A 17,289-nucleotide genomic window follows, 5' to 3' on the forward strand; every position below is an offset into this window, starting at 1 on the left:
TGGCTGACATTTGAGAAACGCAATTATCAGTGGATAGATTCTCAGATAGCTTCCTTGAACTGAACTCCAGCTGCCCAAGCTCAGAGCAGCTGGTAAAAAAAATGAATTTTGGTTTGAGGCTCATGTCACAGACAGGAAAGACAGCAGGTAGGACTTACAGAGTGGAGAGTTCCAAACAGAGATAGTGAGGGTGAAAATCGCTTATGCCCGTTCATCTCGAATGAGTAGCCCTCATCAGAGATACGTTGAGGGCCTCTAGTCCAGGGATGAAGATGACAGTGATGAGGGAAATCATGAGATGAGTGAAATGATACAATAATGTTGGTGATAATGGAGAAGATGGTGATGACTGAAGTGATGCAGTAATGTTGGTGATGATGGTGGTGATGATGATGATGATGATGATGATGATGATGATGAACATGGTGATGACTGAAGTGATGCAGTAATGTTGGTGGTGATGGTGGTGATGATGATGATGATGATGATGATGATGATGAACATGGTGATGACTGAAGTGATGCAGTAATGTTGGTGATGATGGTGGTGATGATGGTGGTGATGATGGTGATGAACATGGTGATGACTGAAGTGATGCGGTAATGTTGGTGATGATGGTGGTGATGATGATGATGATGATGATGATGATGATGAACATGGTGATGACTGAAGTGATGCAGTAATGTTGGTGATGATGGTGGTGATGATGATGATGATGATGATGATGATGATGATGAACATGGTGATGACTGAAGTGATGCAGTAATGTTGGTGATGATGGTGGTGATGATGGTGGTGATGATGATGATGAACATGGTGATGACTGAAATGATGTGGTAATGTTGGTGATGATGGTGATGATGATGATGATGATGATGATGATGATGATGATGATGAACATGGTGATGACTGAAGTGATGCAGTAATGTTGGTGGTGATGGTGGTGATGATGATGATGATGATGATGATGATGATGATGAACATGGTGATGACTGAAATGATGTGGTAATGTTGGTGATGATGGAGATCATGGTGGTGGTGATGAACATGGTGATGATTGAAATGATGCAGTGATGATGATGATGGAGATGATGGTGATTATGAACATGGTGATGACTGAAATTATATGATAATCATTATGAGGACTTCAAGGTGGCAGGAACCTGAAGGAGCTAATCACATTCCATCACAGTCCAGAGCAAAGAGCAATGAATTCATGCCAGTGTGCTCCCCTCAGTCTCCCACAATCCAGGGTCCTCACTTGCAGTGGATAAGGGCCCCACGAACTCCTCCCTCCCTCATGAGAGCATTTGAGAGAAAGAATATTCTAGTCTAACCCTGGCAAAAGTGCAGGAAAGGAAATACCTACCCCCAGGTGCCAGAATTCAAAGTTCAGAAGTTGCAGAAAAGTTGGATAACACCAATAATCCCCCGGGGCAGAAAAACTACTGTTCAGCAGTCACTTTCTCTGTCTCCTAATATTTACTTTGTGCATACTTTTAAATAACATAATCCTGATCACACTGTAAGTAATTTTTGAGGTTCACACTTTCCTACTTACCATTTTAATATTGTAGTTTGTGTAAACATTTTTGATGTCTGTCTAAGTTTATTATTTGATCTTGTGGGTGTACTAGAGTTTCTTTCTTATTATTTTTGGACATTTGTTTGTCTGATTTGGGAGTCTGTAAATAAGATTTGGGTGCCAATCCTCGTGGATGAAGATTCTGGTGCATTTTGAATTTTAACATTGGGACACATTCCCAGAAGTGGATTACTGACTCAGGGGACTGGAGTGTTTGATAATACATTTGCCAAATAAAGCCAAATTGCTCCAAGATGAACTGAGGACTGGCCAGCTGAACTAGGCTGCCTTTGGAGGAGGAAATTGGGCCACTGTAGAAAGAAACACACAGAACCTTGTCTGACCCCACCTTGCCCTACAGCCTCAACCTCAGTTTCCCATTTCAGCAGCTTGGACCTTCAGGACTAGATTTTTTGTTGTGACTACTGGTTGTGCACAGGATGTTTGGCAGGGTCCCTAACCTCAGCCCACTGGGTCCCAGTAGCAACTCCATAAGTATGAAGAGCAAATATGTCCCTAGACTTTACCAAATGCCTCCTAGGATTGAAGGCTAACCCAGCTGAGAGCCACAGCAGCAACACTGAACCATATCAATGTGCACTGTAGATGCTGTGGGCACAAGAAAGGGCATACTAGGTGTCTTGGTATATCTTGGAAAACAAAACAACCAAAATCTAGACAGGATGGGCAGGGAGGTGGCTGAGTTAGTAAAGTGCTTGCCACACATGCATGAAGACTTGAGTTTGATCCCCCAAAATGCACATTTAGAAGAAAAAAAATAAAGCTTTGGGGCAGCACCTGCAATCCTACAGTCCCATCTCTGGGACTCACTGGCCAGACGGTCTATTCCAGTCACTGAACTCCAAGTTCAGTGAGATATTGTGCCTCAAAAATAAATAAGGTGGAGAGTGATTGAAGAAGACATCCAATGTGGACCACCTCTCATACACACACACACACACACACACACACACACACACACACACACACACACGCATGCGCAAACACATGCACAAAACAAATAAAAATGCACAATCACTTCTGGGGTCTCTGGGATGGAAGCCTCATGCCCTCACTCCTGGTGCTTATTTTGGAAGACGACAGCGCAGTTGTCTCCAAGGAGAACTGAAATATTCAGTTAGTCACTGGGGAACTGAAGTTCTCCTCAGACTTGCCAGCTTCAAGTTCCTTCAGTTCACTGGATGCCCAGCCTCTCTTCGGCATTCACTCAGCTATTTTTGAGACTCTATCAGGTGACATGTCCCATGGAGCCACCACTCCTTCCTGCCTTGCTGTGACTCAGTGCGACACTGCCCACAGAAACCTTGCTGCACAGTGAACCACTCAATACTCCAAACCTTGCTCCTACCTGTGGTCCCGGCCACCAGAGGACCCTGACATGCACAATCGGAGCTCTGCCCTAAAGCTACACCCAGGATCTGCACTGAACCCCATTGGACAACACACAGAAGGCTATGGTCAACTGATGCCTGTAAGGAGAAGTTGAACTTCTGGTGATCCCTGGAGGCCTGGGCAGTGGAGTGTTCGCCCTAACAGTTCACACTCAGCTCTTTTGCTGTGTGGCAGTGATTCGGGGTAGAGTCCCTCTTCATTTACAATATGGATATACCATGAGGAACTGTCGCTTCACTGTCACATATAGAAGGTTTTCAGCACATAGGAAGTCCTTAGATGTGGGCTTGTTGATGTCCACAAGGGTCCCACATCTGAGCTGCTGGCTGCTGACCTATTTGCAGCTTCAATCACTGTCTCCTCGGCCCTGCTGATCCCAGAGCCCCAGCACCCTACTAGTCCCCCACCACCTTGTTTAGATGCTCTTCAGTGCAGTAGACCTCCTTGTTTGTTCCACCGGCCCTGGACTAGGCACTGAGTCAGAACAGAATATTGTTTGGTCACAGATGTGATCACTGGGGCATCTAAGATCAAAGTGCAGCCCTGGGGGCTACCTCTGCTACCCACATGGTGCCCTGTCATCTTCCTAAGGTGCCAATAAGCAGAAGGGCATGAGAGGGAGAATTCTGAACCCAAACACAGATTGGATTTTCCTTTCCTGTCTTTCTGTTTTATCAGGGACCTCCACTGCTTGGGTGACCACACTAGGTAGATCTTCCTTAGCCCATGGATGTGGTCCTGTTGGGAAATGTCCACACAGACACACTCAAAAACACTTTGCCAACATGACAGCTCTAGTCCAGTCAAGCTGACATCTCGGTTAGCCACTGCGGCTGCTGTTCGGCCCCTTGCAGCTGCCGACCAGGAATTACGCCTGTGGGTTGTACTCCAGCACCTCCTCAGAGGGGTTGAGAAGGATGGTGAGGCTGCAGCTCTACTCACGGGGAGGGGCTTGAGGAACTTATGTCCTTCTAATGGCTCTGACTGTACTCCTGCCCATCATCATATATGGTGGTGGCTCCTCTTTTAGATAAAGCAGGACCCTAGAGTTTTAAATGCTCAGAGGAAAAACTCCTGCTCATCATAGAGCTTCGTGTTACTGGATTTTGAGTGCAGGTCAAGTGTGTCGTTTAGAGACTCAGTGTAATGATGGAAATGAGCAAGCTTGGCTTCAGCCAGACAGTTCAGGATGGGATGGGAGAGGCTAGCATAGACGTTGTGTTGGGGGAGAGAGAGAGAGCTAGCTCATGTCTATAATCTCAGCACTTGGGGGGAGGCTGAGGCAGGAGAATCCCCTTAAGTCCTATCAAGCATGGGCTACACAGTGAGTTCAAGGCCAGCCTAAGCTGCAAAGAAGAACTATGTCTCAAAATACAAAGGAAGAGTAGGAAGGACAAGCGTGATTTAACAGATGTGGCTGACGTGGCTGTGGCCTGCAGGCCCAGCTCCTGCAAGGCCAGCCAGCAGACTGGGGTTCCAGTAAAAGCTGATGTTGTAGCCTGGAGGCAGAATTCCTGTTTTTGGAGAGAAAACTTCAAAATTCTTCCACTTTTAAATTTATGTTTACTTGTGTGTGTGTGTGTGTGTGTGTGTGTGTGTGTGTGTGTGTGTGTGTACGCACTCACGCACCCACACCTACCATGCCTCATATGTGGGGTACCCACAGAGACCAGAAGAAAGGCATCAGATATTCTGGAGTTAATGCAGCCACGAGCTTCCTGCTGTGGTGCTGGGAACTGATCTCTGGTCCTCTGGAGGAGCACTGTATGCTTTTAACTGCTGAGCCATCTCTCCAGCCCAGTTTTTCCTCAGGTCTTCAACCAATTAGCCAAGGCCCATCCACATGCAGAAGGAGTTCTGCTTCTGTTTCCAGAGTCTTCTCTCAGTAAGAGGATCCTAAAAATATCCCAAAGAAATATCTAGTCTATGTCTGACCAAGCAACTTAGCTCCACAGCCAAGCCTGGTTGATACAGAAAACTAATCATTTCATATCTTATACACGTGGCTCCAAAGGTGTGCAACACACTCCACTGTACTTGAGATGGCTTTAGTGGTCAGGGCGAGTGCATTAAAATTCATTTATCCTACTCTGATTCCTTCAAAGCCGCTTTACCCTTAATTACTTAAGCAAGGCTCGGTTTGATATAAGCCCCTAACCCCGTTTCTGATACTTGTTATTCACTTAAGAAGAAAGCAGAACCAAAATTGAGCTGTCTTCATCAGATTTACTTTCTATTTATGGCAAGTGATGCTCATATTCTATTTGAGAAAGTGGCATAATTTCCCTCATTACATGGATGTATTTAAATAAAACAAAATGAGCACATTTAAAATTGAGCAAGTAGCAGCAAAGACTGCTCACTTTGGCATGGTAACACTCATGAAGGATGGAACCATGTCTTAGCCAAGACAAGTGCGGGCTTCTGAGCTCAGCAGGCCACCCCCAGGAAGATCTGTCCTGTGACCCGTGAGAATGTGCAGGTGTGGCTTGCGTAAGAAGTCTGGCTTGAGGGTGGAAAGGTGACTCAGCAGTTAAGAGTTCCTGCTGCTCTTGCAGAGGACACGAGTTCAGTTCCCAGCACCCACTTCAGGTAGCTCACAACCACCTGGAACAACAGTTCCAGAGGATCTGATCCCCTCTTCTGGCTTCTGTGAATACCATACTCACAGGCACAAACCTACGTTCATACACACATGCATACATATAATTAAAAATAAAAATTAATATAAAAAGTCTGGCTTCCCTTTGAGAAAGGAGAAAAAAGAACAGCATGTTCTCAGGTTTGCTAGTCCTGACAAGGGTGAAACAGACACCCACCCCCATGCTAAAGGAGTGTTGCTAAGTGCATGGATTCTGGAGTCAGAATCCTAAGTTCAAATCCCAGCTCTCCTCTTACATGTTTTATAGCTATGTAACCTTGAGAAGTTATGGAACCTTTTTGGACTTCCATTTTTTCATCAGTGAATAGACCTTAAAAGTACTATATCAGGTGCTGGAGAGATGCCTCAAAGAACGCGGATTCAGCTCCCAGGACCCACAACAGGTGATTCATAACTACCTTGTAAGTCCAGCTCCAGGGTAACTCATGCTCTCTGACCTCCATGGGTACTTGCACAAATGTTGTGAAACATAAATCATGGACGCACACATATCTCAGTGACAACTTAAAGGAAAGGATAGTTTGGCCGAGTTTCTGAGTGGCCAATCTGTGGTCACTTGGGTCCATTTTTGGGCTGAGGCAGAGTATCATGGCAGGGAGTGTGTGATAGAGAAAAGCAACTCTACTCATGGACCGGAGGTGAAAATATACCTCTCAAAGGTGCATAACCAGTAACCAGCTGCCTCCTTCTAGAAGCCTCCACTGCCTCCCCAACAGCCCACAGGCCAGGAAGTCATCAATGGACTAACCCTGCAAGGTCTAACCACCTCCTGAAGGGCCCTGAGGTGAAAACCATAGGTTGCCCAGCTTTTGGGATACATGTCAAGTCCAAGCTACTTTTGGGGTATGGATTAAAGCATCCCAACTGTTGCTGGCACCAGGAACCACGTAAGAGTGAGTGATTGTACGAGGAGAGGACAGTAAGGACGTGGGCCCTTCTAAAGCTCAAACTAGCTAGGAAAGGACAGTGTGAGTGCTAAATGAAATGGACAGGATGGCTCTAGCATAGTTTTCTGGGGGGATTTACTATCAGCCATGCAGGATATGATAAGGGGCATCGTGTATCAGGAGAGGCACTCAACAGGAGCAGAGCGCAAAGGACTTCCTGTGCCTTGTTAGACGCTGGGTTTCTGGGGCTGATGGTAAAGCTCAATTGGTAGGATGCCTAGAATGCTCAAAGAAGCCCTGGGTTCCATCCTCACCACCATATATTCTGGGTGTGGTATCTCGTGCCTGTCATCCCAGCACTCAGGAGATGGAGGCAGAATCAGAAGTACAAGTTATCCTCGGCTACACAGTGACTTTGAGGCCATCCGGGACTACATGGGTCAGGGGGAGCCATCGGAATTCCAGACGAGCAGGGCTGCAAATGATTCCACTGCCATCTGTGCTTCAGACCATGTCCCTGACCGTCACATGGCCAACGAATGATTTTCCTCTCTGCTTGATGTGGGACTGTAGTGGGATGTAGAGGCTGAGGGGACCAGGGTCCAGAGTCTCTGCTAAGATCTTCAGGTTGGCATCTGTGCCTGGAAGTTCTGAAATCTTGCTTCTGTCCACAGGTGACCTGGTGTCCCGGGCAATGCACCACCTGCAGCCCCTCAATGTGAAGCACCATGGAAATGGCACGCCCCTGCACCACAAGCAGGGGGCGCTCTACTGGGAGCCAGAGGCCCTGTACACACTCTGCTACTTCATGCACTGCCCACAAATGGAGTGGGAAAATCCCAACGTGGAACCCTCCAAGGTCAACCTCCAGGTGGAAAGGTATGCCTTGCCTGGTTTTCCAAGGCTCACCACGAGGCTCACCACAGCCTTGTGCTGGATTGACATTCCTCTCTGAGATGAAGAGGTTTGGGAGTGGGATGATGCGGGGAATGCTGCCCCTATCCCATAGCACACTGGAGGGGAACTTCGTGCCCTGGGGAGACATCCTAAAGCCTGGTGGGGTTTTGGAAATAGCTTTATGTGGCTGGTCTTGTATGGAATAAAACTGGCCTGGGTCATGGGAATGTACCTGCATATCTCAGAGAGGCAGGAACTGGGGTACAGTCTGGCTTCCCTGTAAAGATAATTCAGGGTGCTACATCCTGAGATGTCTCCATCTTTCTTTCTTCATGGCTACCTTGGGGCCCCAGGTGGACCAGAGCAGCTGCTTAGTCAGGTGGAGCGGATGCTAGGCTGTGCTGGGAGAAGGCCCTAGCTGTCCCTCCATGTCTGCTTGCCTCTGTCTTCCTTCTACACACTGGGGAGCTGAATTACACCATTTCTCAGGATTCCTCACAGGCCTTCCGGGGTCTAAGTCCAATGGCAATGATGGCCATCCAGAGAAGCACTTATGAGAACAGGCTCTAAGATATACTGCCTGAGCTTAAACTCAGGCACTTCTGAGTAAACACTGAGGTCTGGGAAAAAGCCTTCACTGTGCCTTGTTTTCTTCATCTGTAAAATGGGATAGAAAAAGTAAACTCTTCACAGGGCTGTTGGGAACGTAAGTAGGTCGAACAGTACCTAGCACACTAAGTGTCCCATTAATGCCCCTTTTGCTGCTGTCACTGTGGTCATCAAGCACACATCGCTGAATGACTCCCAGCTGGGGTTCCTCTCTATCACTTGAATTGAAGTGGCCCTTAAAAAGCTCAGTGCTTGCTTTTCTACTGTAGTAGCTTGGGCCTTAAGATCCTCCCACCTCTCAGTTTTCTGTTAAGACAACAGGATGAAAAACAGGCCAAGTAATGGGAATCTTCTTGGATTTTAGGAATCCCAAATTAGTGTCAGCATCCAGTCACCTGAAGCTGATGGGTCAGGAGTCACTTCGGTTTCTCACTTTCCAGGCCAGATACCCTAGGCAAATTCCCATGTGCAGACAAGTCCCACTCGGGGAGATGCTGAAATGTTCACAGTCCCTGAGCAAAATCTAACCTCAGCCAGACACACCAGCACCATGCTTTTGTTGACTCAGAGCCTCAGTCTGAGCGGTGCCAAGCTTTTCAGAGCCTAGACTATGTTGAGATCCCTTGCTCACCTTGTTTCTTTTGCCTCTCGGTAGATGATGCTCTCCCTCCGCAGCCAAACACTGCCTCCTCTAGCTCCGGAATCTCCACATAGCACCCCGCTTTCCCTTCAGGTTCCCATGTCTAGTCTGACACTCTCAAGCTAATTCCTGTCACCCCCTTGTTCTTTCCTGTGACTCCAGACAGACTCCTGTGCTCGTGCAATGCCTGTGGGCTTCACGGTGGGGGCTAAACGTGTGGTTGGTCCATCATTCTGCAGCCAATGCCAAGATCAATGCTAGGTGCACAGTGGGACTTATGAAATGCAAGCATGGGCTGATCCAACTCCAGCTGCCCATGGAACATGACCCTTGGGAGTACTGACATCCATCTAGAGCTGAAGCCATCAAACCCCCAAATCCGCTGCTCTTCCTGTCTCTAGTCTCTAAGAAAGACACTCCTATTGACTTTAGAAAGCTCTCATACCTCCTCTTGCATCCAACTGGCCAGCTTGTTGCTGTGTGACTTTTCCTGGAGGAGGGATGAACAGCCGTCTATTCACACCTGACAGATAAGGCACCAAACAATAGATCAGGAAATGATTCCACACACGTCTAGTTTAGTGTGACAGTGAGTTTAGTCAAACACGTGTGTGTGTGTGTGTGTGTGTGTGTGTGTGTGTGTGTGTGTGTGTGTGTAAGCTTTATATATATTATATCTTTGGGAAGATATGGCCCTCGTGTCCCCCTCCTCCAACCAATCCTGTTAACTGCCTCTTAATCTTAGGAGAAGCAGGCCTTGTGAACCCCACCTCCACCCATGTTAGAAAGTTAATGGCCCAGTCTTCTCCGTGTCTCCTTAGGGTAATCAGAGATACTGATGGTTCAATGGAGCAACCCCCACACTATACCCAGAGGACAGCATTCTACAGTGCATGTCTTACACTACATCTGTGACATCTCATTTCTCTGTTCCCTTCAGCAGCCCAGGCTGCAGTGGCTGTGCTTCAGGACTTTCTCTCTCGTCTTGATGACTGAGGCTGATTTCTCAATGGTCTGCATTCAAGTGAGGCTTAATAACCCCTGGCTGGCTCCACCCTCCTCACAGTAAAGACCATATCTAAACTTCTAAGACACTGTTGCATGACCCTGCTCACACAACTGTGTGGTTCTATTATCCACTGTGTTTATCAGCAGCCATCTTCCCTTCTTGAGTCTATTTCTGGGTTCAGAGTATGGTTGGAGCAGTTGGAAGTCTAAAGAGACCCACTAAGGAATGCAGAATTTCCAGGACACGCTTGAAAGAGACATGAGCTACATGTCCCGGATTTTCTCAAAGCCATTTATCCCATTCTTTCCATTCCTCCTTGGTTGAATTTTCAAAAACCAAAGTAGATGTTAACACTTTTTAAAGTCCTGATCACTTTCATCTTCTGGAAATCCTACAGCTTGGTGAGTCAGGTGGGTAAAGCTAGGAATGCCAGCCTGGCTTTGCAGCTCTGAGGACTTGAACAAGTGATTTCACTTCTTTGAATCTCCTGTCATCTGTAAGAGAGAAAAGACACTGCTCCTGGGACAGGAACAAGCAGTGAGTTAGATGTCTCAGCTGAGACAGTGGGGCAATCCCGGCGTGCGGAGCACAGCCCGCCCCACTGCCGCTGCCAGTACATTACTGTATCGATAGGAAGCTGCCGTCATTTGTTCCTCTGGAATGTTCTTACCGTCCTCCCAGAAGCTCATGAGTGGCTCCGGCTACCAGAACCGCTCTTCCTGTCCCTTAACACTTCGGAGTTTGGTATCTGAAACCCTCACACAGGGATGGCAGGGGAGAGACGTCCCCAGACTCCTTCTTGTCAACTTCACACCAAAGCCTCCAAAAAGAACTTACCTCAGGCTAGGACTCTGCTTTGAATTATCGCCACCCCCCTACCCAGTGGCATCTTCTTGGCTCTCTCTTTTGGTAAATTTGGGTAGGGATGTGGTGTGTGTGTGTGTGTCTGTGATATTTGTGGTATATGTGTGTGATGTGTGTGTGGTGTGTCTGTGATATTTGTGGTATATGTGTGTGTGTGGTGTGTGGTGTGTGTGTGCACGCAGTGTATATGTGTTTGTTTATGTGTGTTTCCTAGCCCATTATCTCCTTAGTAACAGGACTAATACAGGTCTCTCCATGCCAGCAGAGAGCCTAGGGAGCAGCTGCGTAAGATGTGGGTTCTTCATATCTTATACTGTCACTTCCAGTCCAAAGAGTCTTGACTGAGCTGCAAAGAAGTAGACCACAGATGCTATTTTCTGTGTCACATGGACACAATCCTCCAGTTGGTACCTTGTTGTGGATGGTTCTGTCTGTGATGCTTAAAAGAAGCTCAGCCTGGATATGCAATCACTGTAGCCTATGTTCTAGATCTATTAGAGGCTGTCAAGCGTGACAGGTATACCCCCTTGTTAAAATTCCAACAGATTTTTTGAGATGTATAATTAAACTGTTTATTTTCCAAACAGTAGTGGTGCGTTCAGACACCTTAATATTGAGGTGAGGGTGAACCACTTTTTAAAATAGAATCATCTTATATTGAGGACAGTCCCCCAAGTCATTATCTTTGCTGGAAATATCAGCGATTCCTCGATGTCTTTGGCCATGGATGAATTCACTCATTTGTTGCCACAATGTAGAAAATAAGAGGACATATAGGAGTGCTTTGTGGCCTGATTGAGCTGGTGCTGCAGTGAGGAGCAATAATGGGCTTCACTGGGAAGAGAAGGCCAGACAGGTCTGCCTGCCCAGTCTTTCTGGAAGGAAAACACCAGAACTGATTGAGGTAGCAATAGCTCTCACCTCTTCAGTGAGCAGAGTTTACAAACAAATGTGGCAGAATGCCTTCTGGAGGGAATCTCAACCACAACGATGACCGTCACCCATTCATCAATTGCCCAGTGTTGGAGGAAAACTAACGGTGTGTAACAAAAAGCCTTACCATTCAGAGAGTTTACATTGGAAGAAACAGAGTTCATAAAACAAACACAGCAGAACCTCAGAGGTTAATATCGCCCAGTTATATTTTCCGAGAGCTTCACTTTACCAAGAATTCTCCTTTACCATTTTCTTCTTAGCACACTTCCACCTATGGGGTGAGCAAGGCTCTGATTTCAACAGACTCCAAAGGGCTTTCCTAGGCTTGTGCAAAACACCAAGAAGGCTGGATGTAAATATTCCACAGTGTGCTTACTTGCCTAAGTTCAGCCCAGGGAGACTGCTTAAAGCAAAAGGAAACATCTGAGACTGGGCATGCGTAGAAGGCTTATTCACCCTGCCCTTTTCAGTGTGAGAAGTCGACCTGGGATTAATTCTCTGGCTCTGTTCCCCTGGAAACGTGGTTTTTAAAAAAAATGCAGTATCAGCTGTGTTACTAGGCAACACTGTGCACCATCAGAATGGCCACATGTTGATAAATTACATCTGACCTGACGATACTAGAAACGCTTGAAAAGGACCTGGAGCTTTAGGATTTCCTGAATTCTCTCACTCTTGTAACTGTCTTTTGAAGGGACCTTGGTTGCTATTCTCTGAGATTCTTCCAGGAGACGTGGGATTTGTGAGCCAGAGAAATCCCCACAACTACTCAGGCAGACCTTGTCCCCATACCTGAGTATCCCCTGGGTATATGGTAGTTCCTCCAGGGTGACAGAGTGCAAGGCTCCCGAGATTCATATTGAATGGAACATGGGGCATTGGCCTGCTGTGCAAATGAGGTCTAGGGTAAACTGTGAGTCAGAATGCTGAGTTGAGCCAGCCTCCAAAGCTTCTGATGGCCACTGGAGCCAGAGAACCAGAGCTCTGGGCTCACAGCCTAGAGCAGTATCCAAGTGATACCCAGGCCCACATCAATGGAAGTGATATAGACACCTGATGTCACACCACTACTACTGGCCATGTGGTACCCTAGAAGACTTCTGTCACCATTGCTCAAAACAGGGAACGTCTCTGTAATCACTCTTGTCAGCTAGATATGACACCTGTCATGCTTGGGTAGTTTCAGAATACATGCCTGTACCTTTGCAGGGAAATCTGTAGGGGAATTTGTAGCTTGGGGAAACATGACATATAGCATGGGAATTCTCAAATCTGAGAATGTTAGCTCTGGTTCTTGGGAGCCAGGAAAGTCCCCACTACACACTTCTACTTTACTGTTTTTAAATAATAATAAAACACACATGCTTAATTTCCATACCTCAGTAGGTTTAACCATATTGGACAAACACTCTCACAGCTGAGAACCAAAATATTATCTCAACACAAGGACACACCCTGGAAGCCTCAAAAGCTGCAAAGAGAGTAGAAGAGATGGCTTTGGAAACCTCAACAAGAATTATAATACCTCTTCCCAGAAAAAGGATGCTACCTCCTCGTTCAAAGAGAGGATCATGTTGGCTCATTTTTTTGGTACTAAATGCCCAGCCCAGGGCTGGTGGCCCAGATGAACAGGCACACAAAAGGGTCCTGCTTGCTACACAGCTGTTGGTGGATGAATTAATTATTTGTCTTGTTCTAGCAATTTAGACAAGGAAGGACTTATTTGGGTTCACAGTTTGAGGGCAAGGAAGTCATAACACAAGAGCATGAGATGACTGGGCATGTTGCATCACAAGCAGGAGGCAGAGAGAGGGGTGGAGCCCAGGGCTTGGCTTCTTTTTCCATTGTATTCAGTCTAGAACTCCGTCCAGGAAACAGTGCTACCCACAGTTAGGTTTCCCACCTCAGTTAACCTAGTTAATCCCTCACAGACCTGCCCAGAGATATGTTTCCATGGTGATTGTAAATCCCATCAAGTTAATAGCTAAAAGTAACCATTACAGTGGGCTTTTGGAAACTGGCCCCAATCTCAACCACCTTCAAATGATTTGTAATGAAGAAAATATGCATGCCAAATTTGGGATAATCAATGTTAGGGGGCAAAGTTTTATAATGTGATATGATTGTAAATTGAACATGGCTGCAGCTTGCTTTAACTGGCTAGGGGAAACAATTATTTTATCCCCAGTAAATGCCAGTCTGTAAAGTTTTAAAGTTCATGAGTGAGCCAGCAAGTCAACATGGTGCACACATTAGCAGATGCTGCTCCATGGGCCAAATCTGGTCCATTGCCTAGTTTTGAAAATAAAGTTTTACAGGGACACAGCCATACTCATTCACTTACATATTATTTATATGGTAGCTTTTGAACTGTGGCAGAGTCAATTCCTAGTGAGAGATATTTAAATGTTCGTAAAACATAAAGTAATATTTGGCCCTTTCCAGAGAATACAAAAATGCTGACCTTAATGTGAATTGTAACTGTCATTTTTAAAATTTTCAGATTGAATTTTTAAATACCATTGTATTCTTCATAAAGTAAGGCATATGTATGTTCATGAACTTTCTAGGTCCTGACTGGAGTTAATTAGCATGCCCAAGGGATGTAGCTGAATGGAGAACTTGAACTCTTAGAGGTGATCTCTGCTGCGTGTTCATACGCACTAGGCTGTCTTTCTATTAAAAGATGATGGATTTTTTTTAATAATAACATTGGAAAGACTCTTCTTAAGTCCTTAGACTCTTTTGTGATCTTCATGAGTGTTTACATGTCATAAGATGAACATATTGTAAATAGGGTATGATGAATACCAAAAGGCTATAAAGATGAAATTCCACATGGCCAGTGGCAAGCAAGCACCATGACTGCAGACAAAGGTGTTTCAGTTGCTTCATGACACAGTGAAGTAGGGACTGAATAGTACCTGGCATTGTATTGGTATTGTTCATTGATTAACCCCTGAAAGCATAGGTTTTCAACAAACTGTTCTGCCTCTAGACATGGGATTTCAAGTCAAGTGAAGTTCTGGAATAGATGAAGCTCACTTGCTTCATTCATGTTGAAGGCAACTAAGGCCCAGTAGGCTTAGAGGACTCATCAGATCCACAGTCATATTTACAGAGAACTTGCAAAGTGGTACCTCAGTTTCTTTGCCCATGCTTCCCCTACACAGGTTATACTCTCTTCCTTCCATTCCATCCTTAGTTCATCTTTCAAGGTTGATCTTGGGCATCACCTCTTCTACCAACCCTTCCCTCCTACCTGACTGTACTAAGTAACCAGAACCTAGCTCAGTGTGTAGCATATCCTAAGCACCAGGCAGACATTTGCAGGACCAAATGGGGCTGCATTCTAACACTTGAGAATCCTGGGTGCTGCCTCAGAGTACCCACGATGTTGTCAGTGCCCACTCTGGCAGCTGCCAGCTTCATACGGGGTCTGCAGCTCACATGCTGTACCTGTACCTGCCAGGCCTGTTTCCTCAACGGTCAACCAGAAATGACTCCTACTTCTTCAGCTGGTTGGTTGACTGCTGAACTCACATACATACCTCATGCAGTCACTGACACACACAGGTCCTATTCTTCACCCATAATCCAGACTGGCCTCCCTCAGATGCCTAGTGATCTCAGGGAGACTCTTTCCTAAACTCCTTGGGTGCATACCCAGTGCTCACACGATCACCCTGGGGCAGGAGCTACATCACCTGTTCCTCCCACCTGACAGGCACAGCAAGTAAGCTCATGGCCAGATACACATGGGCAAGTTTGAATGACTCCTGGGTACAGAATGTGTCAGGACATAGAGGATCTGGGGGCACAGCAACAGCCTAGGCTGGAAGGAAGATGGAGAGACCCACTGTCATCAGTGGAGATCAGGAAGGACCCCTGAGAGGGAGGTGATACTGGCATGAGATGCTGCTATTTATTCAGCATCTGCCTGGCGAGGACAGAGTGTAGTGTAACCCACATCCATGTCTGCAGACAAAACAAATTAAACTGGTAATAAGAACATCATTCTTCTTCGGAGTCCAACCCACATCATAGCCCATTCATTCTATCTCAGCACTTAAAAAACTGACGAAGAGTAATTGATCTATTTACAAGATACAGTGAGGTTGCCCTCCATGTGCGCACGAGTGTTAAACAAGAGAAACATGCTTTGGGCATTCTTTAATTCTGGAGCTAGAGTCCTTAGATTGAGACCCTGACTTGCACACTCATTAGCTGAGTGGCCATGGACAAGTCACTCAACCGCTCTGAGCCTCCCTTCCCTGGAGGACGTCATGAAGCTTTGTGAGTTGATATATTTAAACACTTTAAAGGTCTTTACTCACAGTGGAAGCAATGGCCATCTTCAGTTTGCTGTCATAGTGTCTATCACGTGGGCTTGGAACCGGCTAAGGATTGGGGTCTCCATAAAATGTAGACCCTATTCACGAGGCCTGAAGGTGGAGTCTACACAGTTTCCTTCTAACTAGCTCCCAGGTGAAGCTATTGGGGCCTGGACAGCAGTTACCTAAACAAATGGAATGTGGGATTGTCCTGACATGGCCAGCCTGCAGCAGGCACAGCTCTGAAGCCACCACCAAAGAACAGCTCCCAGTTTAATGATCACCCACAGCTTCCCCAAGGTGGCCCAGTGCCCCTACACAGCTCAAGGCTGGCAAATCAATGCAGAATTGTGCAAAGGAGAGGCGAGGCAATGTTTGACAGGGGCCATCCCTGAGGACAGCATCCAGGCAAATGGGACTTCAGCATCTGAGCTGTTGGCACCTGCAGCCTCAGGACTTGTTAAACAGTTTTGGCTGGGTTACCTAGGGAATTTGCCTGGGGAGAGGGACAGCTTGTGCCCACAGGTGACAAGCTGAGGGGTAGGCTTAGGCTGAAGGGCAGCACACACATACACACACACACACACACACACACACACACACACACACACACACACAGCGCATAGGTGTAGCCTGACTGCCGACAGGTACCACACTTGTTCTTGATCTGCCCCACTGGACACCACAGCAAGCCCATGGGGTCTGACACGGGCTTCTCCTTGCCTTGTAGGAAGGGAAAAATCCTTTACTCTTTTTATTTGTGTGTATGTAAGTGGCTGTGTGTTCACGTGGGTGAGAGTGTGTATAGAGGCCAGAGGTCAATAGCAGTTGTCTCTCAGTCACCATTGTTCATGTGCTATCCACTTTATTGGTTTGCTCATTTGTTTTGATCCTTTGTTTTGGGATAGGGTCTCTCACCAAGCAGTCTAGGCTGGCTGGCTAGTGAGCCCAAGGATCCTCTCCTCTCTGCTTCCCCAGCATGTCTCTGCTTACAAGCACACACCACCTTGTCTGGATGTGTTTATATGGGTTCTAGGGATGGCGCTCAGGACCCCATGCTTGCAATCCAGTGCTTTATCAACTGAGCTATCTCTCCAGCCCATGAAACCTTCCTTTTGTAACACAAATTATAGCTGCCCAGCCTGGTACAATAATCCCTCCCCATGGGTGGGTGTTTAAATATAAATGAAAAAAAATCAAATCAAACTAAAGAGTCAGTTCCCTGCCATCATGAGCCTGGCCTCCTTTCAGATGCTCGGCAGCTGGTGCGGCCTCGTGGGGAACTGACAGGTCTTGTGATGATGGACAGGGACCTAAGACATCTCATAGACCTAGCTGTGAGACTCAATGCAAGCAGCATTTTCAGATGGCAGCCAAACACCATGAAAAGAATCATTACAGACCCAGGACCAGCTACCTGATGGAATGTTCCCACTTTGATCATCTTACAGTC

At 46.5% G+C, this 17,289-nt stretch overlaps 1 protein-coding gene across 4 annotated transcripts in view; it reads left to right on the forward strand.

Moving 5' to 3' along the window:
* The window catches only part of Btbd11 (BTB domain containing 11), a 269,054-nt gene that overhangs the window by 165,482 nt on the left and 86,283 nt on the right, over positions 1–17,289 (forward strand). For all 4 annotated transcript variants that reach the window (XM_036169685.1, XM_036169684.1, XM_036169682.1 and 1 more), the window contains exon 3: positions 7,222–7,426. In XM_036169685.1, coding sequence (XP_036025578.1) covers positions 7,222–7,426 — 205 coding nt within the window. The remainder of the gene's footprint in view (positions 1–7,221; positions 7,427–17,289) is intronic.

This window comes from Onychomys torridus, chromosome 20 (assembly GCF_903995425.1).
Source record: "Onychomys torridus chromosome 20, mOncTor1.1, whole genome shotgun sequence".
Lineage (NCBI taxonomy): Eukaryota > Metazoa > Chordata > Mammalia > Rodentia > Cricetidae > Onychomys > Onychomys torridus.